The 23,274-nt window shown below is 35.6% G+C and overlaps 1 protein-coding gene across 3 annotated transcripts in view; it reads left to right on the top strand.

The window, feature by feature from the left end:
- RASA2 (RAS p21 protein activator 2) overlaps nucleotides 1-23,274 on the top strand; it is a gene marked incomplete at its 3' end in the record, with an annotated part of 120,282 nt that overhangs the window by 84,238 nt on the left and 12,770 nt on the right. For 2 of the 3 annotated variants that reach the window (XM_081235287.1, XM_081235289.1), the window contains exons 12-19: nucleotides 331-445; nucleotides 869-943; nucleotides 1,390-1,513; nucleotides 4,100-4,206; nucleotides 8,904-8,987; nucleotides 9,422-9,499; nucleotides 12,926-12,999; nucleotides 13,552-13,661. In XM_081235287.1, coding sequence (XP_081091413.1) covers nucleotides 331-445; nucleotides 869-943; nucleotides 1,390-1,513; nucleotides 4,100-4,206; nucleotides 8,904-8,987; nucleotides 9,422-9,499; nucleotides 12,926-12,999; nucleotides 13,552-13,661 — 767 coding nt within the window. The remainder of the gene's footprint in view (nucleotides 1-330; nucleotides 446-868; nucleotides 944-1,389; nucleotides 1,514-4,099; nucleotides 4,207-8,903; nucleotides 8,988-9,421; nucleotides 9,500-12,925; nucleotides 13,000-13,551; nucleotides 13,662-23,274) is intronic. The other variant, XM_081235288.1, reaches the window with a different exon arrangement.

Genomic DNA, 23,274 nt, shown 5'->3' with positions numbered 1-23,274 from the left:
CACCAGGACAGAAGGGTTTTTTCCCCCTTATCCATTATGTAGCACCCTTATATGCCCATGTGTGACATTAAAAGCAATCAGATGGCTTCCTGTTCCTGTCATAGTCTAACACTTGTTTTAGACACACACTACTTTTGTAGTTCAAATATAGGTTACTTTTTTTTCCTAACTTATTTTTTTATGTTTTTGGTAAGTTTGAAAATCCTAATTGTAGCAGGTTGGTAAAAATTACTAAAATTGTTTATATGACCAAAGTCAAATACCTCATTATTGATTTTACAGCCTTTGTTTATTACACTTGATTTCACCTTATTTCTATTTGTATTTCAGAGATGCAAACACAATTTTTAGAGGAAATTCCTTGGCTACCCGATGTCTGGATGAGATGATGAAAATAGTGGGAAGGCACTACCTGAAAGTAACATTAAAACCTATTCTAGATGAGGTACAGAATATAACCTCTGATACTAATAGTTTGTCCTTATTATAGCATCTCTTTCATCAAGTTATCTACTGATGGGGATGATATATCCATTCACACATTAGTGAAAGAACACAGGTGAACACTTTAGAAGTAAAATAAATGATTTACTTTTCCATCAATGGATTTTTACTTGAAGGGCACATTGTAGTATACTCTACATAATTATTTCTTTGTTATAGGGTTTATTTTAGCTGGAGTTTCAAATATATGAGAAATGTTTTTTGATACAGTTCTTTAGGCATATTGTATACATTATCTCTGGATGGGGGTTTTAAACTTTGTTACAGTTTTAATTTTTATAATTGTATGATCAGAAAAATAATAGTTATTTTCATTTTGCCCCATTATTTAGAGCATTAGATGAAAAATTGATCTATTTTCCAGATATGTGAATCCTCAAAATCCTGTGAAATTGATCCTATTAAATTGAAAGAGGGAGATAATGTAGAAAATAATAAGGTAAGTCTTCGCTGTCTTTATAACTGCATTAAAATTGGTCTTAATGGTATACCTGTCTCCCACTTATGTTGTAGTAATGTTATTTGGAGGAGAGCAGTGCTTTTCATTTGCATGATGCCCATACTATTAGCAGCATTTCCTGTGTCTAGTTTTTAGAATGTTATTTCCCTCATTTCTCTTTGGATCATTTTATTCTCTGCTGCTTCTTATGAATTTTATTCCATACATTCACCTCTTATATCTAACTAGTCTAAATCTAATTCATTAAATGAGTTCAGGATGCAATTGTCCTTTAGCTGAGTGTGTTTAGAGAAGGGAAGCAAAGCTTTAGAATACTAGATGGTGACTGCCTAATATATCTCATTTTCGCTGAATTTTTTTCCATAAAGGCTATTGAAGATGCATAAAAGTCAAAATCTTAATGTTTACCTTTTTAAATCCTACAGGAGAATCTGCGCTACTATGTAGACAAGTTATTCAGTACAATTGTAAAATCAAGTATGAGTTGCCCCACTGTAATGTGTGATATCTTTTATTCTCTAAGGCAAATGGCCACTCAAAGATTTCCTAGTAAGTGCCTTGTTTTACTAAAATACGCCATTTTTTTTCTATACTTGATTTTTCTGTAGATTTGTTATCTGTTTGGTTTATGTGAATGTGTTTATGGTTTGTTAAGTATAGTCTTCTTTCATTTTTCAAAATAGTTCTAGCTTTTTAATGAAACATCTGATTTAATTTTCTTGTAATCTCTAAACAGAATACTCTTGTTTATTTCAATATAATAGCAACTTTATACAAGCAAATCAAAATCAACACTAATTTTAAGAAAGGCAGAAATTTAGAACCATAGCAGTATATAAGTAAATATTTATACCAGCTGCTTACGAGACTGTTAAATATGATAAACAAAAACAGCTTTGTTATTTGTACCAACTACCTTTTCCACTTGCATGCACTCAAAATAGTGAGAATTTTTAAGTTCTGTACAACTGACTAGATTTGACAGTTTGAGAATGCTAAGGTCTTAGTGATGAGAGGTTTTTGCAAAAATGGTTTTAGACATTAGAAACATCTCTGTTGCAATATACATAGAATTTTGAGGTAACATATATCAATATCTGGCATGCTTTAATTTTGCAAGAACACCTGTGTCAAGGCTTTGCTTAGAAACATTTCAATTAAATTAACAGCTGCTATCTCTGATTGTCAATACTTGGAATTATTCTAATTATATGCATCTCTGATAAGTAAATAAACTTACTATGGCTGTCTTTCCAGATCTGCCTGTAATGGGCGGGGGGAGGGTAAGGAGGTAAGGCAGCTGCTTAAATTATCAGTCTTATCCAGCCGTGTGAAACTGTAAGTTTATTTCTGTAACCATCTGAAGAGATTTTGCTATTTTATCATATTTTTTTAAGTGTTGTGTGCACACAGGTGTGTGCAGTTATCTGCTGCTCCACTAAATTACCCAAAGCTAAAGTGGGTTTGAGTTGTCTAACTAACATGTGGATAAATTCAGCCCTAGATGTCTTTGCTAATTATAGTAAAAATATAAACAGTTAACTTGAAATAAGCATACTAAATCTAGACTTCGTAATGAAAATAAGGGAGCAGAGACATTAAAGTATGGAAAGATGAAATGCTGACTGAAGTTATATATTTATATATATATATATATATATATATATTTTTTTTTTTTTTTTTTTTTTTTTTTTTTTGCGGTACGCGGGCCTCTCACTGTTGTGGCCTCTCCCGTTGCGGAGCACAGGCTCCGACGCGCAGGCCCAGCGGCCATGGCTCACGGGCCCAGCTGCTCTGCGACATGTGGGATCTTCCTGGACCGGGGCACAAACCCGTGTCCCCTGCATCGGCAGGCGGACTCTCAACCACTGCACCACCAGGGAAGCCCTGAAATTATATTTTTAAATAGTGTGTTAGATCATAATAACCACATTGAGGACTTAGTGAACAGGCACAGTGCTAGCCTCACTATCTCCTCTCTCTCACCTACACAACACCACATGAGATAGGTACTGCTCCCCTGCAGTAGTTAATGAAACTGAGGTTTAGGGAAGTCAAGTAATTTGCCCAAGGTCCGTGACATGGCCAGCAGGCGAGCAGGGTCTCACACCTGGGCCCGGCCCACTCCAAAGCATGCTACTGCTCACCGTGCTCTACACTACCCAGTGAATTTGGCCTTCAGTATGCATCAGCTGTTTCATTCTTGTTTATGTGAATAATCTATAACACATCCTATGATTTTTTAATAAATGCAAACATATTTCCTTAACTATCTTTTTGTTGGCCTTAGATATTCTCAGTAGACTCCAGTAGTGATAGTTCTGTTCTCATAAAGTATTTTCATTATTTTCTCATTTGTTCTTACTGCCCTGGGAAGATGGGTGGGGAGTGGGGAGGCAGTCATGGGAAGCAAGTGTTACTAAAGAACTACACATTAAATGACTTGTGGGTGACCACCTGCTGAGTGACTTAAAAGAGGTAAAACTCAGACCAAATGCAGACATTGTTTCCCTCACCTGCTTCTCTACCATCTGATTGATTGTTAAGTGTTGACTCCAGTCAGCAACAAAAGCTGTAGCTGAATGATCAAAGCCACAAGTTGTCTTCAGTTCATCTGCATTTTTATAGGGAATATTGGTAGCTTTTTTAAAGTAAAGATTTCTGTCTAATTGTTTTTATTACATAACCTTTGATATTGTCAAGATTTTTGAGGGGAAAATTGAAACAGTATCCTAAAACTGAAGACAATCACCTATCTTAGTCTTAGGGGATTCAGTATTACCACTAGGTAGTGCTAGATACTACCTTTATTTTTGTTGTTGTAATTTCAGGAGTCTCTTCTTGCAGATGAGGAAAGAGGTATTTTTCCAAATTAAAGTATTTCTGACAACCTAGCAGCTTTGTCTTTCACTTTCTTTATTATTTATTATTTCTTTCAGATTTTTTTTAGTTATAGGATTTTTTTCCTTTAATTTAGTCATAACCATTACTATCATTTCATCAACTCAGTTCTTACTATACAAATTATATTTATCTCCTATTTAATTTACATGTTTTTCCAATATTTTTTACCTGGTCATCTGTTTTTTAATTCAGTGTTTTTGTGCATGACATTTCACCATTTTTTTCCTGCAGATGACCCTCATGTTCAGTATTCTGCAGTGAGCAGCTTTGTGTTTCTTCGTTTCTTTGCTGTAGCGGTAGTGTCACCTCATACTTTTCATTTGCGACCTCATCATCCAGTAAGTGTTGTTCTTCTCAAAGCTTTATTCCATTTTAATTTATTTTTATTAAAATAAGAAAAGATAAAATAACAGGCAAGTTTCACTTGGCTATGTTTTCTTATAACAGATAATTAAATTTACTGGGCATTTTTCTTAGCCATTTCATTCTTTCACAGAAGGCGGAAAATTCTATTTTTTTGTTATTGTTAAAAGATATGCACATGAATAATAATACTGTGTTGGTAATAGCTGCAGCTTGGTGATGGGTACAAAGAAGATTCATCATCTTCTCCCTCTGCTGTTCTGTATGTTTGTAAATTTCCGTAATACAGGGATGTCTTTTTTTTTCTTTCGTTAGTTATAGGTTTAGTTTGATCTTGCAGATAGCTTTAAATCTCACAGAAATTTGAAGAGGCTCATTTCTGAAAGGTGTAGAAACTTTCATTGGAATGTAATTTGTTTGGTATCTCCATAGTTTTACTTTTTATTCACCTGAGATGATGATATAAAAATAGGAGATTTAAAACTTAAGGCATATAATCTGTCTGTTCTGAAGTCGTATTTAGTTACTTAAATCTGAATCTGCACTGCATAGATTTACGTTTCTTAACATTTTAAACTTCCTTATTTTTGCTGTTTCTTTTTCCTTCTCCTACAGTGTATTATTGCTAATTCTTTAACCTTCTATGTTCCAAACATTTTATAATCTTATCTAATTGTTTTTGTTGCTGATTTTTATAACAAATAATAATAATAAAAGCCAACATTTATGTAGTCCTTGCTTTGCACTAGGTCTTCTTCTAGGTACTTTATATGTTCTAACTTACTTAGTCCTCCCAGTAACCCTGTGAGGTAAATTCTATTCTCATCTTTATTTATAGATAAGAAAACCACAATTCAAGGACTTCTCCAAGGTCACACAACTAATAAATTATGATTTGATCTCACTCAATTTGAACTGGATTAAGAAAGTTCACTGACTGACCCACTCAGTCTTCCCAGGCTGTAAGCTTACCCGTGTTCCTTCCTGCCTCTTAGGCAGTCAGGTGTTTGAGCTCCTGCAGTGTATCAGGTGCTGTGCTCAGCACTGGAGATGCAGTGATGAGGGAGAGACACTCCCTGCCCTTAGGAAACTCACTAATACAGTGTAGGGAAGACACACAGGTTTTGGAGTTAAACTGGGCTCTGCAGCCAATGCTTCTCTTGACAGCTACACATCGGCCACTTTTTTAACTTGGAGAACTGAGTAAAACCATGCTGCTGTGGCAGCAATGCACACTTTCTTGTCAAAGAACAAATGGTCTCTGAGTAGCTACAGCGGAGGATTGGGCCAGTGCCTTTTGTTCACAGGGCTGTCCTTTCTGTGGCTATGTTACTGAAGCTGTACAGAGCTGTGGGGCATCAAAAGCTTGATGATATTCTGGACATAAACAGAACTCCTACCTCTGAGCTTGTGACACTGCCTTATATTCAGACTTGAATTTGCATATCCCTGTAACGGATGTTACGATAAAGTCCTTCTAACCACAGACTCTGTACTTGAAGTCACCTTTCCAATCAGTATGTCAGAAGGATTGCTTCAGACTGTCATATAACTTTACTGTTTGCTTTTAAGTGAGCCTTTCATTCTAATTGGGGAAATAAGGCAAATATATAAGACACATAATCTAAAGCTACATACCTAAATCTAAAGCTAGCACCTGATTAGTACCAAGTAAGGAGTATAGACAATCCATACTATAGAAATTGAGAGCAAGGAATGATCCCAGTGACCTGAGGGTGATGACATTGTCAGGACTAGTATTGAAAGTTACAGAGTGGTTGAGGAGGAGAACCAATTAAAGGTTGTTAGATTTTACATTTATAAGTTCTTTGAATTTTGAGAATATTAGTAGAGTAGAAAAGAAGAAAATCCAATTGCAGAAGATTAAGGGATAAGTAGGTGAATGCAGTTTTACCTAGGAAATATATCAAAAGTGAGCTCGCCCTGCTGCTAAAAGACATGGGCAAATTCAAGCATGTACATGTGTGTGTGCATATACACATGAATAAATACTTCTTTTGAAAAACACTAATTTTAAAATATGGGTTATAGTAACATTGACATGGTAGACCATTCTTTTGAGAAGTTTCACAGTGAAGAAGAAAGATTGAACTTTCCTTCTCATCCTGTCCCCTGGTCTCTCACTGATATATCTCCTTCCAAGACTCAGCCAAGGCAGACTTCTCTAACCCTTCAGTCTGGGTTAGGCTCCTCTCTTATATGTGCCTGTAGCACCCTGGGGCTTTCTCTGTCATGGCACTTGTCATACTGTTCTATAATCATCTATTTATTGTCTCTGCATGTGGACTGTCAATACCTTAACAGCAAGGGCTGGATCTTTTTCAAATTTGTGTATCCCAAGCACATGGCACAATTTCTAGGACAAGTAGGTGCTCAGTAAATGTTTGATAGGTGAAAGATGGTCGCTCAGAGAGAGAGCTCATCAAATGATGTCTTTTTCAAAAATGGGAAAAGCTATGTGTGGTTTAAATAGAGGAGAAGAGACCAACAGAAAGGGAGAAATTAAAGACAGAAGGGGCTTTACTAATACGTCAATATACTGGATGATTCAGAAAGAGTGTCTTTAAAAGAAAAAGTGATAGGATAAACTTGCCGGGGGAAAGAACCGTTTCTCCTTTGAAGTATTATGGTGAATCCTATGAAATTGTTTTGGTTTGTTTTTTTTGTAGATCAAAAATAGTCAACAGCAATTTCATATGGTTCGACTTAATATAAGGAAAAAAGGATAGGATATGTTGTTTTGGGGTGACAGAGTCAACGTTTCAGTTCAATTTAATACATGTAATATAGCATCTACTATATGCTAGTGCTAGTCTGTGTACTAGGTGCCAGATGACTTAAGGTCCTGGGCATCTATGAAAAATTATGATGGCAGATAGCAGCAGAGTGAAAATTTAGAACAGCTTCTTTGTAGAGTACACTAGGGAATCAGCAGTAACTAAATGATACGATTGTCAAATAGTAGTGAGGGCCATATTGGTATAAACAAACCTCTGACATGCAGAAATTATGCAAAATATGGTTTGCTCACCTTTTCCAGTTCAGGAAAATAATGAGCTAAAACATTGATTTCAAAACCAAACTTGAACAGGGAAGTCTTGATGAAATCCAGTTCAAATTCAGGTTGTTAGCACGGCGTCAAGAATTGTATATTCTTCAAGGCAGAGAATTGGAGGGACCTTTTATAGATATTGTAGCTAAAATGTCTTCTGGATGTTGTAGCTAAAATAATTCTGAATAACCTCAATTAAGGTGCGTAACTGTTTCACGAGTATATCGTAATGATCATATCTCAGATATTCCTGCTTTTCCAGAATTGCCTTACATCCTGGTCATCTCTTCACCTTCACAGTCACTGTCTATTTTCAGTGTGGGGATATGAAAATATTAAGGAATGTCAACCAAACACTAAACTAAAGCATTTCTGTATCTAAATTTTCTTGAACATGTCTTTTGCTTTTTTAATTTAATTTTATTTTGATTCTTTTTCATCTCTTTTTTAAAATATTTATTTATTTATTTATTTTGGGCTGCATTGGGTCTTCATTGCTGCGCGTGGGCTTTCTCTAGTTGTGGCGAGCAGGGGCTACTCTTCGCTGCAGTGCGCAGGCTTCTCATTGCGGTGGCTTCTCCTGTTGTGGAGCACGGGCTCTAGGCACGCGGGCTTCAGTAGTTGTGGCACACGGGCTCTAGAGCTCAGGCTCAGTAGTTGTGGTGCATGGGCTTAGTTGCTCCGTGACATGTGGGATCTTCCCGGACCAGGGCTCGAACCCGTATCTCCTGCATTGGCAGGCGGATTCTTAACCACTGCGCCACCAGGGAAGCCCTTGAACATGTCTTTTGATGGCAGATTATGGGTATTTGAATCTCCAAAACAAAGAAGATGTTTTATATAGTGATAACGGAATTGGTTATACAAATGGATGGATTGGTGGAAACTCATCAGACTATATACATTTAAAATCTGTTCATTTTATTGTATGTAAATTATACCTCAATTTAAAAAAAAAAGGAAGCAGCAAGGATTCATTAGGGAGCACTGTTTAGTCAACTTTATTTGTATTTAGTTCTTTCTGGCAGATAGGCCTGGATAATAGACTCAGATAGTTACCTTGTGCTAAGATCCTACATGAACTAAGTGACTTCTCATTTCCTAAGTTGAATTTAGGTCTTTGCTTCCATGGTGAAAAGAATTGATTGCAGAAGCCATAAAAGTATTGAATATGCTTACAAGTGGGTTGAATACAGAAAATTTGGAAACTGCCATTTTAAGTCATATGGTAGAAAAAAGTAGATGCCATTGACATTCCAAAAGTGAATACAATTTTTTACGTGATCCCATCTGCCATACTGTACCCACCCCCAAAAAATTAATATTGATTAAATTATGGCTTTCAAAAGAAAGTATAACATGTCATTAGGTATAATTACTTTGAGAGGAACTGTCAATTACATGTGGCTTCTTTAGTCTCTTAATTCCTTAGTTCAGTGAATTGTGCCAAACCTTAGCTAGATTTTAGCTGGTTTGAATGAACATCTTTGAGTCACTGTTTTAGAGCAAAGTAGCCCGTTCACTCTATTCTACTTTTTACACAAATTCTATTTCTTGAAAACCTAACAAGACTTTTTGTGTCTTTTCTACATTCTTTAGGATTCACAGACAGTTAGAACATTAACTCTCATCTCAAAAACCATTCAAACTTTGGGAAGCTGGGGGAGTCTGTCCAAAAGCAAGGTAAGTCTTTACATCTTTTGCTCTGTATTCACACTTGTAAATGTCGTTGTACCCTGTGATCCCTTCTCCCTCACTTTACTCCCTTTCAAATTAAAAACAAAGCAGAACCAAAAACATATATATGTATAGATGGCGATAGGTGTCTTTTAGATGTTGTGTCTTAGTCACCTGTTACAGAAGACAGTTTCATTTAAACTAATGTGTCTAAGATGGGAGAGAGAGTTTAGTTAACAGATGCAAAAGCCTTGTATTTATCTTTTTGTGCCATAATCATCCAGCAGCTGTTGAGAGAAATCTTCAGCTCCAAGCCCTATAACTCTCTTGAAATATACGATTGAATCCCTTTAGGCCCTAATCCTAAGTTTAAAAATACAGTCAATTATATTCTTAGTTCTCTACTTAACATATATAAACTCCATGTGTTTTTTTCTTAGTCAAGTTTCAAAGAAACATTCATGTGTGAATTTTTCAAAATGTTTCAAGAAGAAGGATATATTATGGCAGTTAAAAAGGTATGATTGTTTTACTCTGGAAATATTAACTTCTTATCATATAGCATTAGGCAAATAACATTTTATATTGTTCCTAGGAATCAATCCCCAGTTTTAAAAAAATGTTTAACCTGTCCATCAAACGTGAAAAGGCTGTCTTTTACTATATTTCTCCTCCCATACAGAACTATGGGTTTTTCAGCTGTGAAAATACCTAAATGAGTTTTAGCAACAGCTACTATTGCCAGTGTCTTAGTAACACAAATTACAAATACCTAGAGTTAATATTTCTTAACAGCAGCACTGTTGACAATTTGGTTGGGCAATTCTTGACTATGAGGGGCATTTTTGTCCACTGTAAAATGTACAGCAGCCCTGGCCTCTACTATTAGATGCCAGAAGCATGTTCCCAGTTTTTACAACTAAAAATGTCTCTAAATGTTGCCAAAAGTCCCCTGAGGGACAAAATTGCCTCTGATTAAGAACCTTTGGTCTAGGGGGAAAGACTTAATGGTACCTGATGTATAGTGGGCACTTAATTGCCACTGGAGAAAATATATGAATTATTTGAATATCTTATAAACAATATAGGCTTGTGGTTAGTAACCTGAGGAAAGTTACTTTAATTTAAAATGTACAAAAGTCTATAGTATATAAGGTCATAACAAAAGAGCTGCAACAAACAAAAGTTGCTATACTTAGAAATTGAGAATGTTTGGGGAAGATTTTTAATTTCTTGAGTCTTTAGTTCTGAATCACCCCAAACAAAATGTAGCATTGTTGTAAAATCCTAAAAATTTGTAAAGAAAAGTTATTTTTAAGTACATCTAAACTTAGCTTGAAGAAAGTACTGTATCTTATTTATCACAATTCTAACTTAATGAATCTAAATTAGCATGGTTAGATTTTAAAGACTGCATTCAGTTTCTGTAGCATAATTCACAGGTGACTGCCGGGAGTATATTTTGTTTGTAGTTTTTTATGTGTGCTTTTAAATTTCTTACAGGGACTCGTAAATGAAAGTGATCATTTAAAAAATTAAAGCCAGTTGGATTTTTTTCATCTTGAATAATAGCGCAAGTTCAACCAAAAAAAAATTTTTTTAAGCAACCATTGAATGTTTTTGAGGAGAAAGTCTCTCAAAAGAATAGGCAAAGAAAAAGCTGCCCTTTTATTCTCAGGACATTGTTGAAACAGTTTGTGGGACAGTGTAGGCAGACTTTTGTTGGCAAGATTATGATGTTCTGTCTTTTGTTTTGGGGTTGTTTTTCCATTTTTTAATGACCTAGGCTATGGCAGCATCTGATTTATTTTTCCTGATACAATCGGAATGTGTATAGTTGGTCATGTCAGTGGAGAAATTATTTAAGGGTGCCAGGAGTGTAGTCTGTTCCTGATCTGCTCTGAGTCACCCACTCACATTCTCATGCACTATCACTGTAGTACATCTCCTGTCTCACATTTACATAGGATATTTTGCCCTAATATATGAATTTTCTTTATTATTTACTAGTCTAGATATGTGCAGTGCTAGAAAGTACAAAAGCTTATGAAACCCAATTTCTCAATTAGTGGTGTTCTCACTAGTGACATTGATCACTGCTCCAGAAGAAAGTAGTTTATAATTCTGAATCCTATACTATTTCCACAAAGTTTAGGAAAAATAACCTGAATAGGTCTGGAAACAGGCTGACCATATAATTTAGTGTCCAAAACTACAAAGTTTTCAAGGGTGAAAAGGAGTACTTTGATTATGAGGGGACCAAAGTTGTAGACAAGGATGGCCCTGAGCAAACTGAGGCCTATATTTACCCTGCCTATAGTCCATCTTAATTATTATGTTTTCTTTCACCTTATATAAGTGGATTTACCTCATATTCCTTAACAATATAACAAATAAATAATAAATTTAATAATTACCATAAATAAATAATAAATATTTATCAAATAAGAAAATTAGTGCCCGCAGGCAAATATTAAGAAATGAAATATTCAAATAACTGTTTCACGCTCCATTAGTGGATGGTTGATCTGTGAGAACTGAAGAGGTAATAGGACATTTCTTTAGTTTCCTTGGATACTTGTTCTGTGTCACCCATATATAATTCAAAAGAAACTCTGTTCTTGTTCTTTCAGTTACCAAGATTTCTTCCAGCAAACTAGAAGTAAACATTCCACTGGAAAATCCCACAAGTGGAGGTTCTGGTGGGCAATCTACAGCCAGTCTTAGGAGAAAATGACTGTGCCCACAAACTCTACTTTAGATTATTCACTGGTGCCTCAATGTCATCCTTATTGGAATGTACTTTGTTTTTGTTTTAAACCCTAAGCGGGACAACATAGAAAAGTATAAAGGAAAAAACAAGGACTAAACAAATAAATAGTTCATTTATGGGGCAAAATAGGATTCCTCTCTAAGAACAGGAATTGTTTCTGAACTACTAATTTCCCTCTCCCATGAAGAGATGCCACATGTCAGGAATCTCTTGACCAGTTGAGGTAGCGTATTCTTGAAGCTTAAATGCTTTTCACTGGGTAGTTTGCCATTGCTAGATTTGGGTACTTCAGATTTTCTGGACCACCACATTTCCACATTTTCCATGGGAAGTTTCTAAATGGTTATTAGATTTTCAGGCTATTCCAAAGAACCCAATTACACTTTAGTCATAACTGAAATACTAGCTCTCAGGGCTAAAGTCAATTATATATGATGAAAGTCAGCAAACTCTTCTGTAAAGGGCCAGTGAGTAAATACTTTAGGCTTTGATGGCTGCATAAGGAGACTGCCACATATTTTTCTTTGTTTTTACAACCCTTTAAAAATTTAAAAACTGTTCTTGTGGGCCTTACAAAAACGGGTTGAATTTGGTCTGCTGAGCTATAGTTTGACAATTCCTGACCCACAGTATAGGTTCACAATCCTGTATCTGAAATCTTTGGGAACGGAAGTATTTCAGAATTCAGTTTTTCAAAGTTTTGAAAGATAATAGGTATATGCTATATATTATATAATACCCCCAGTGTGTCACACAGTAATGTTTATGTAGCACATTAGTGAATATCCACACTAAGTAGGATAAATACAGGCTGTAAGTAGCCTTCCACCAGTTCAGGTTAAGTTACTGTAAATGAGTTTACCGTAAATCAAAAGCAAACCAAAAACCTCTTTGTACTCAGAGCTTTTTAGATTTCAGAGTTGCAGTTAAGGAATTATGGGTTGAATTATTTCTACAGGGACATATATTCTGGGTTTTAAGTAACTTAACGATAAACTTTTAGAATACCTGTCATATGTAAATTAGGGACTTCCTCTACAATTAAATATGTATTTTGCTTTATTCCTTAATAATGAAGAACTTCACGATATTATCTATCAGCGACATTGATAAACTGAATTTATGATGTACCTTGTCACAAAGTGTAATATTTGCCCCTTTCCCCGTTTAGTTCTTGGATGAAATTTCATCTACTGAAACTAAAGTGTCCAGTGGTACCAGTGAGCCTGTGCACCTGAAAGAAGGGTAATTTAATGAAATTAGATTTTAAAGTCATATTTCAGTATAGACATTAAGTAAGTACAAAGAGCATGGGTCCAGGAGTGAGGAGACCTGGGCTTTATTCTGTGCTAAAACTGCCTAAGTAACATCAATCAGGTAAGTCACCCTCACTGTCCTATAAACTATACACCAGATGGGCATGACTTCTTGTCCATACAGTGCTATAGTTGTTTTGCAAATATAATGAGATTATGGGTGGTAGAGTAGTACTTTGAAAAAAGTAACAGCATTATTCAGTCGTAAAGTAGTGTTTTCATTGGAAGTTAAAGGGGAAAATTACTCACTTGGCCTTTTTAGTTCTGGATAGTACAGTTGTAAATATCAAATTATTTAAGGACTTTATTCCCTTTGTATGGCCAAAATAAATGCAGGAGTTACAGATGGCAAAGACATTTTCATAAACTTAATATAGTCTTTGACAGCTCTTCATGTCATTTAAAATTAAAGGATAATTCTTTGATTTGGATTAATTATTTTAATATTTATAGCTAAATGTTTACTCTGTTGTTTTGGCAGTGAGATGTATAAAAGAGCTCAGGGAAGAACTCGGATTGGAAAAAAGAATTTCAAGAAACGGTGGTTCTGCTTAACAAGCAGAGAGCTCACCTACCACAAGCAGCCAGGTAGTTGTGTTTATGCTCTGTTGTGGGGCTTTTCCCAATTCCCACTGAAGATTTCTTTTTCTGCTGCTTAATGTGACTAGTGAACCTTTTTACTAATGTTACTGTAGTTCATGGTTTCTCACAGTGATGTACACACACTAAAAATGTAATAAATATTTGACAAGTAACACCATGTAAATTACACTTTTCTCTCTACGGTAGGTGTTCCTACCGTATGCTCTGTTTTCTAAAAATCCCTGGTGAATCCCTGTTTTTGTAATCAATCCATAAGGAACAACAGTTAGATATTTTGAAACTCAGAATTTTAACTTCCAGAGTCAAATTGGTAAGAATCAGTTTCTAGTAAATGAGAGTGTTTCAGTGGTTTGCCAAAAGTTGCCGCAGTCATACCATAGGCTGTGATTCCTATTCAGTTAAAAGATTCATTCTAGACTATTGCCAAGCTAACTCCAAGATGAAAATTCTAGTAATTTGCCCCCTGAAAAGGCACAAATTGGCTATCTATTTGGGTGCAGAGAGCCATCTTCCTACAGTGTGATTTGAGGGCTTCGGAGAGGCAAAGTTTGTCCCTCAGTGGACTGATATAATGCCTAAAATCTCTACCTTTTAAGTTTATTCCTTTGGGGGTAAAGCATTATCCATAGAAGGCCACTAGTTTCTGATACCTTAGCAAGAATTTAGTATCTAGATCATAGATCACATACAGTAAAATTCCTTCTGTTCAGAGTGATCAGGATCCAAAGTTGTTCACTTAACCAGAAAGGTCAGTTAAAGCAAGAATCACTTAAAAACAAACAAAAAGATGCATTCCTACCTTAAATATTTATATGTTTGTTTAGCAGTCTTATGATAGCCAAGATCTTTTCTTTGCCTATGGATCTATAGATGAGATTTCCCCTCTGTCTTTCTTGTGCAAACATAACCCTAATGCATCAGTTTTCAGGTTGATTTCTCTAACGTGAAGCTAGAACTTAAATACTTGAAACGTAGTCCAATTGTAGAATCCTTTTAGAGTCATGATGGTCACCCCAAGTGTTTACAGCTGTCACACCCCCATAGAAATCAACTTTATTTGTGTTGGTCTCCTTTTCTGAAAGGCTTTTCAGAGTGTTTGCCTGATTTTCAAATAAATGTATGCCTCTTGGTAGGTGGCACGTCTTTTGTCACTTTACATAATGTTTAAGTAAATTATAATTACACCATGAAAAAATGGCATAAATAGGTCTGGGAACAAACACAATGGACTTGGTAATCAAAACAGCCTAACCAATGGAAACAGAAGGGTACAAGCTTAATAGTTAGTACCCTAGCAGCCACAAGCATTCAGCATCCCATGAGCATCATTCAGTAAGACTCTCCAGAAATGGAGAGTCTTGGTTAATCTGACAAATCTGTTAGGTAAAGATCTGTTAAGAGAACTTCTGGTATAAATTCTGAAATGATAAAACAAACACCAGACATAAGATACTTTCAAGAGAATGTAGACTCAATTAAGCAGAGTGCTTCAGTGGAGAGTCTAGAAGAGTGAAGTGAAAAGAAATTTTTTTGTTTCATAATTCCTGAGGATCCTTAGCCAGAATGACTATATATGTCCACATATATTAGTAAGACATAAGAGGCCAAATGCACTATATTTTTAGGCACCCAGATAATTTGTTGTGGAATATAAGTATTCCAGTGACTAAGGATCAATCGGCTACATACTTGCCCTCCAGACAGCATTCTTTAAGCTAAGCATATTTTTAATGTTTTAGAAGTTACAGTTTATGTTGAATACTATATAAATGCTCTCACATATATAGCACCATTTTTAAAATAGCTGGCATAATATGCTAATTATGTTTACATCAGCAGTACACTGAAATAAAGTTAAAGGTAAGTTAGTCATTCTCTGTGAATAAGTTGGCTATTTTCTCCCCATTTAAAGTATTTTCTAATCTAAACCAACATTCTAAAGTCTTCTTTGGCTTAAGGCTTTAGGAATCAGATGATAACTTTGGACCCTTTTTCTCTAGAAAAATTCATGAACAAATGTAGACACAAAATCTTGCATATAATTTCAGGGAGTTCATAGTCCCAGAGTCCATGCACAGTTCTCAAGAACTTCTGTTCTATCCAGTGATCTTATGAGGATAAAATTCCCTAGAATGATTAGACTGCTCTAAAGTATAAAATAGACACATTAGAAGTTACATTATTTTCAGACCTTAAGAAATTTAACATGTTGGAATGGCATTGGAGGAATGAGCTCTATTATATGAAGTTTCAAGATTATTTACCAAGGCCTACAGTTTTAAGCATCCATGCTTTTTTTTAAACTATTTTGTTGGATTTCTCCAAAATGTATTACATGCTTCCCTGCCTTCTAAAAAAGAGTTCATTGAACGTAAGTTAACATTTTCTAGATGGCTTGGGGCTGTCAGTGATAATATTAATTATTATATAGTACTCTGATTTAGTGATGTTTTCTGGGCTGCTTATGGGTGTGTGCAGCTGTTTACTTCCCAGCTACATGCCTTGGACTGCTGTGCTTTTTTGTGTTCCTCTGTTTGCTTTATACAGTTTTTCATTATCCCCTCTGTGTTCAGGCTGTCACCTTAAATTTCTTGTGCTGTCAATGAACAATAATGTAGCATCTCACTCCCACCTCTTATCCCCTACTTCCATTTTTTACTGCTAATATACTATGAGCGAGGATGTAGGTACTGTGTTTGTTAAAATTATGCATAAGATTAAAAGGCCTTGATGGACGATTTCAGGACTTTCCTCTGTGAATAAAATACATAGGCTTTGGATTCTCTCTTTGGTTGTTCAGCAACTGTTTTGCTTACTTCCTGTTTCCTTGCAGTTTTTTGCATAGCTAAGACTGCTAGGTAATTAGTCTCTTATTACACTTTACGACTTTGGTGTCTGAAAAAGCGCCTCCCACATATTCTGTAACGTCGCTTTAAATCATGGAGTCTTTCACTCTTTCCTCCTACTGAACGCTAGTATTCTGAATCAAGTATTTCTACCACTTAGAATCAAATAATAGTTTTCCAGTTTACTGGAAAAGTAATTAATAGAATTTTCTCAATTTTAAGGGTTTTTCTCAAATAAGTTATTAAATTTTGATGCCCACTTAGTAAGCAATCAATCTTCAATATCACTAAATTAACATGTGGCAAATGAATATCATAGGGCATTCAGTCAGCTATCAGTCATGATTACCTTGACAGTTTCTTATGGATCTGAGTATGATTATGATTTTATATTGATACACTATAACGTGGTCATCTTCTACAAGTAAAAGTTCTCCTAGTTGTATGCTGGAATCAAATGAGTTATTGATGTTCCAGCCTTTTCCTATCTCATCCAGCCTCATCTATTGCATTCTCCATATGTCACTTTGCCAGACTAACTCTTGAAGCTCCTTTCAGTTGTGCTCTTTTACATTCATGCTTTTGCATTTGCTCTATCTAGAAATCCCTTTCTTTCCTTCTTAACCTGTGTGATCTGTTGTCCTTTAACCCTCAGAACAAGTGTCAGCTCTTTATGGAAGTTGTTTTCATAAAGCTTCTGGCCACCTCAGTTGAGTATTCTCTTACTATGTTTCTTTAGCACATTAGTGATAACTTATGTCACACTGTGTGGTCATTACTTTTTTCTATCTCTTGCCCTAGTTTTTTAAGATCCTCAGTGGTAAGGACCATGTTTTTACTACCTTCATTAAGGCATTTATTAAATTTTAATAAATGGTTTTCTTCAGAGGACACCATGTTTTCCAGATATGCTGTTATCTGAATACATTAAGAACCACTGCTCTGGGTTTCTAAAATTTCTGCCAAGCTTACTACTAATAGGTTATTTTTTTAAATAATAAGTTACTAACAGATTCATCTCTGAAACTCCATTTGTGTTCTCCAAACTTGATTAGATATTGTCTACTTATGGATGACCTGTTATACACAGATACGTACATACAGCCTACAGAACTTCCATATGATATCAGTGTTCTAGCTCATATAACCTGTGGACAATATAAAAGAAGTTTCCATGATGTTTTAATCACGCATCTCAATACATTTAGGTTGATTTGGTTTTTGCCTGCTCATATTTTCATACACAGGGCTCTGCAGTATTTTTTTTCTTTAATAACTAAAGAACACCATTGATTTGTCTGTGCATTATATTCAACAGATATTTTATTGGGTGCCTGCTGTGTGCCAGATGTTGTTCCAAGCTCTGGAGAAAACAGTAGTGAACAAAACATACCAAAATCCTTACCCCCATGGATCTTATAGTTTAGTAGTGATCGACAGTAAACAAGCAAACAAAAGAATTTTATACTATATGGGATGATTATAAATGAGATGAACAAAAATAAAGCAGGGAAGGGGAATAGAGAACTCAGGAGAGTTGCAATATTAAAAAGTCTAGTCAGGGAAGGCTTCACTGAGAAAGTGACATTTGAGCACAGACCTAAGGAGGGTGAGGGAGTGAGCTATGTGGATAACTCTGAGGTAGTAGTGACGCAGACATAGCTAACAGCAGCTGGTACAGAGGCCCTGAAACAGAAGTACACCTGGAGTATTCAGGAGACAAGAGAACGCTTTTGTGACTATACAAAAAAAAAATGAATAAGGGAGTAATCACAGGAACTGAGATCAAAAAGACCATGGAGGAGCTAGATATTATAGGGCTTGTGGATCATTGAAAGAGTTTGAATAAGATGGCAGGGCACTGGAGAGTGATAAGCAAAGGAATGATAGCATTTGAATTATGTTTTGATAGGATTGATCTCCCTTGCCATGTAGAGTGCTGTGTGGAGATTAGACTGAAGGGGGCAAGGAGACCAAGTAAGAAGCTACTGCACTAATTCAGGGGAGACAAGATAATGGCTTGGACCTGTTAGTAGCAACGGAGGTTGTAAAAATAGATCACATCTTGGATCTATTTTAAAGATAGTATTCACCAGATTTGCTATAGGGTCGGATATCAAGAGTAAGAGAAAGTCAAGGATAACTCCAGGGATTTGGGCTTACACAAGTAGACTGATGAAGTTGCCTTTTTAAAAATAGACATGGGAGTTCTGGTAATAGTAGAGAAGCTTGTACTAGACTAACTCTCTCATAGATAACAACTAAAAACTTTGGCCAGAATATATAAAACAACTCTCTGAAGAATTTGACCCTTGGAAGATGAGAACTATGCTGGGTGAGATTTATGTTTATGTGGCTTTTCCCCCTGAGAGCACTCCCAATCTGTGCAGTATGAGGTGGCTAGAATTCAAACAGAAAGTCATAGTTTGCTTTTTTTTTTTTTTTTTTTTTTTTGGGCCACACCACATGGCGTGCGGGATCCTAGTTCCCCAACCAGGGATCAAACCCATGCCCCCTGCAGTGGAAGCATGGAATCCTAACCACTGGACCACCAGGGAATTCCCAGAAAGTCATAGTTTTATTGCCTTGAAATGGCAAAGGACAGAGTCCAAGGCTGCCAGAGAAGGCAGAAATTGAGGAGATTAAAAGGAGGAGCCTTCCAATCTGCTTTGAACTCCCCTGAAATCCTCAGCTGACTTGAACTGCTCATGCTAGGGGGAACTTCAGACAGGCTAGTGAAAAGCAATAACTGAAAGATTAAAAAAGATGAGCAGAGATCTCAGCTTCTTTCCTCCTCAGAGACAGAGTTTGGAATTTAGAAGGCGGTGGTTCAGAAGTAAAGACTATGCCCTAGGATTAAGAATAAACAAAGTATCGTATAAACAGAGTATAAAACCAAGCCTCAGAGTGATCAGCTAATGATGTAGCTTTTCGAGGGAAGATAACTGAATCCAGAGCTCTACAATGTATTACTCTTAGTGTCCAGTATACAGTGAAATATTAACAAGTTTGAGAAGAAACAGGAAAATACAACACTAGTCAAGAGAAAAAGCACTTAACAGATGCAGACCCCTATATGGTCTACATGTTGGAATTATCAGATATGCACTTTAAAGCTGTTATAAATATTTCAAGGGTTTAATGGAAAAGATAGTCATCATGATTAAAGAGATGGGGAATTCCAGCAAAAGAAAAAAATAGAAACTATAAAAAGGAATCAAATGGAAATCTGGAATTGAAAAGTACAACATTGTAAATGAAAAGTTTATTGGATGGGCTTAACAATGGTTTGGAGATGTCAGAAGAAAGATTCAGTGGACTTGAAGACAGATCAATGAGAATTATCCACTCAAAGAACACAGAGAAAAAATATTGGGAAAAATGAACAGAACCTTAGTGAGTTGTGGGACAGTATCAGGCAGTCTAACATATGCATGATTGGTATCCTAGAAGCAGAATAGAGAAAGAGGCAGAAAAAAATACTAGAAGAAAAAATGGCCTGAAATTTCCCAGATTTGGCGAAAAACATTATATTACAGATCTAAGATCAGTGAACACCAAGCATAGTAAATACAAAGAAGACTACACTTAGACATATAATAATCAAACCAGAGATAAAGAGAGGAATCTCAAAAGCAGAGGAACAAAAGACAGATTACATACAGGAGAACAATACAAGTGACAACTAACTTCTAACAAAAAGCAACCAAAGCCAAAAGACAGTGGAATGATGTCTTTCAAGTGCTGAAGGAAAAAAGCTCTCTACTTAGAACTCTAGTGAAAATTTCCTTCAAAAATGAAAATAATCCTTTAGGTAAGTTGTTAAGTAGACTTGCACTATATGAAATGCTAAAGGAAATTCTTCAGGCTGAAGTGACATAACACCTGATGGAAACTTAGATCTACAGGAAGGAATGAAGAGCACTGAAAATGGTAACTATGTACATAAATGTAATCATGTCTGTCTGAATTTTTTAAAAAAACAGCTGTTTAATGCAGAATTTATAACATTGAATTACAGCATTTATAACAAATTTAGATGTAGAATATATGACAATAGTAGCACAAAGGAAGGGGGTGGAGTAAATTATTGCAAGGATCATCTATTTTATGTGAAGTGACACAAGAATAGTTTTAAGTAGACTATTACTTAAGGCTGTATATATTAATCTCTAGAAGAAAACTTTAAAGAAAAGAAGTATAACCCATCTCCTCTCCCCTGCACAAAAAATAAATTTAACAGGAGGGGAAGAACGGAGGAGCAAAAACCGGATGGGACAAATAGAAAACAAATAGCAAAATGATAGGTTAAGCCCAACGGTAACAAGTAATTAGAATACACGTAACATCATATCTAAGATCTGGAGCAAAGCAAGGATTATGCACTTCAATCAGTTCTCTTCAGCATCGTATTGGAGGTTGTAAACAATGCAGTAAGACCCCGCCCCCCCAAAGGAGAAAAGGACATATGGAGTTACGTAAAAAATCCTAAGGAATCTTCACAACAACTGTTTGAACTGATAAGTGAATTTAGCAAGATCTTGGGATACATGATTTGTATATACAGATCAGTTGTATTTGTATAAACTGGCATCAAAATGTTAGAAGATGAAATTTAAAAAATAATACCATTTACAGTAGCAACCACCCCCTTCAAAAACACCCACTTAAAATACTTAGGATCATTTTTTTAAAAATAAGTATAAGACTTTAAAGAAAATTATAAAACATTGCTGAGATAAAATAAAGGAGATGCAAATAAAAGGAGATATACATCATGCTCGTGGATTTTAAGGTTCAATCTTTTTTAAGAAGTCACTTCTCAAATTCATCTTGATTTTAACACAATCCCACTCCAAATCCCGAGTTTTTTTGGGTAAAAATTGACAAGTTGATTCTAAAATTGATGTCAATGGGAAAAAAAAGGACTTAACATGGCTGAGCCAATGTTGAAAAAGTAGAACAAAGTTGGAGGACTAAGACTTACTAAGACTACTAATTACTAAGTAATTCAAGTCTGAAATTTTGGCATAAGAGCTAGAGAGATCAGTGAACAGACAAGAGTCCAGAAAGACACACACACATATATGGTCAATTCAGTTTTGACAAAAGTGTCAAGACAATTCAATTGGGAAAGGAAATTCGTCTTTTCAACAGATGGTGCTGGAACAACTGGATAAACGAGAAAACGAACTTCACCTTACCTCATACTACACACAAAATTTAATTCAAGATAAGAGGATCATAGGCCTCAGTGAAAACATAAGAGAATATCTTTGCAACTGTAGAGTATGCAGGGATTTCTTCGGATATCAAATGCACTAAACATCTTTTTAAGATAAATTGAACTTCATTAAAGTAAGACTTTCCCATTCTTTATATCATCACTCCTTTTTCTTTCTTTTTTGTTATGATAATGGGCATAAAATGTGTTGCTTGGCAGTTGAAATTTTTCAAGAGGTTGTTGGGATTTGAGTTTCTTTAAACCATAAGCTAATGTTTTTCACCAAATTTGGGAAATTTTTTACTTCAAATATTTTTTTTCTGTCCATTTTCTCTCCTTAGGACTCCAGATATACTTATTCAGTCATGCTTGATATTGTCTCACAGGTCTCTCTGAGACAGTTTGTCTTCTTTCCCTTATTTGTCTTCTTTCCCTTTTATCTTTGTTCTTTAGATTGGATAGTTTCTGTTTACATTCATGATTCATTTACCATCTCAAATCTTCTCTTCAGCTCATGTAGTGAATTTGTCATTCCATTTATTGTGCTTTTCAGCTCTAAAATTTCTGTTTGATTCTTTTTATGGTTTCACTTTTCCTGTTTAGAGTCCATATTTGTTCAGTCATTATTAGCATATTTTCCTTGAATTATTTGAACATATTTATAATAGTGGCTTTGCTCCCTAATAGAATAAATTCAACATCTGAGTCCACTTAGAGTCAGTTTCAGTTGGCTGCTTTCTTTCCCAAGTATGGGTCATACTTTTCCTGTTTCTTTCCACATCTTATTTTTTAGTTAAAAACTGGGCTTTGTAGGTAATACATTATAGTGTGTCTGGATTCTGTTTGTTCTTCTGAAGAACTCAGACTGCAACGTCTGTTCTGTGTGTGTGTGTGTCTGTCTGTCTCTTTTTATCTTTCTCTCTGTCAGTGTATAGCTGCTGTTGTCTTTGCTCAGACTTTTTTTTTTCCCTCATCCTAACTACCTCCCTAGGGCTCTCACCTGAGCTTGCTTAGTTTAGTGATCAGCCAGTGATTTGAGCATAGTGCTCAAATACCTGAAGCCAGTAAGTCTTCCACCCTTTATCACCTGAGCTGTTTGTGAATCGGAACACATTCAAAGGCACAGCAAATTCACATGTCTCCCCAGGCTTTCCACTTTTGCCAGACTCTCTGGGATGGTCCACATACATGCATCTTTAGCAGTCAGCCAAGGATGTGGCAGGTTTATTATCTCAGCCTTTCTATAGCTCTCTTGTTTCCAAAATCTCACCCTTAAACTGAATTTGTAACCTCCAGCCAGTAAAGCTGTGAGTTTTCACTGATCTGGGGAATTATGGAAACACCTTCAGGGAGGAAGACTGTAAACACACAGTTCTTATCCTATGCGGTAGCAGTTGTTCGTTGAGTAAACACGTCTCAGATTTTTACTTGCCTTTGGTTATTTTCCAGTGCTCTGAAGTGGTTGTTTTTAATAATTTGCCCAGTTGTTGGTTTTTTTTTTTTTTTTTTTTTTTTTTTTTTTGCGGTATGC

Source organism: Mesoplodon bidens, assembly GCF_964165515.1.
Source record: "Mesoplodon bidens genome assembly, chromosome: 5".
Taxonomy (NCBI): domain Eukaryota; kingdom Metazoa; phylum Chordata; class Mammalia; order Artiodactyla; family Ziphiidae; genus Mesoplodon; species Mesoplodon bidens.
Note: the sequence above shows the minus strand (reverse complement) of the source record. Positions and strands in the feature narration are given on the sequence as shown.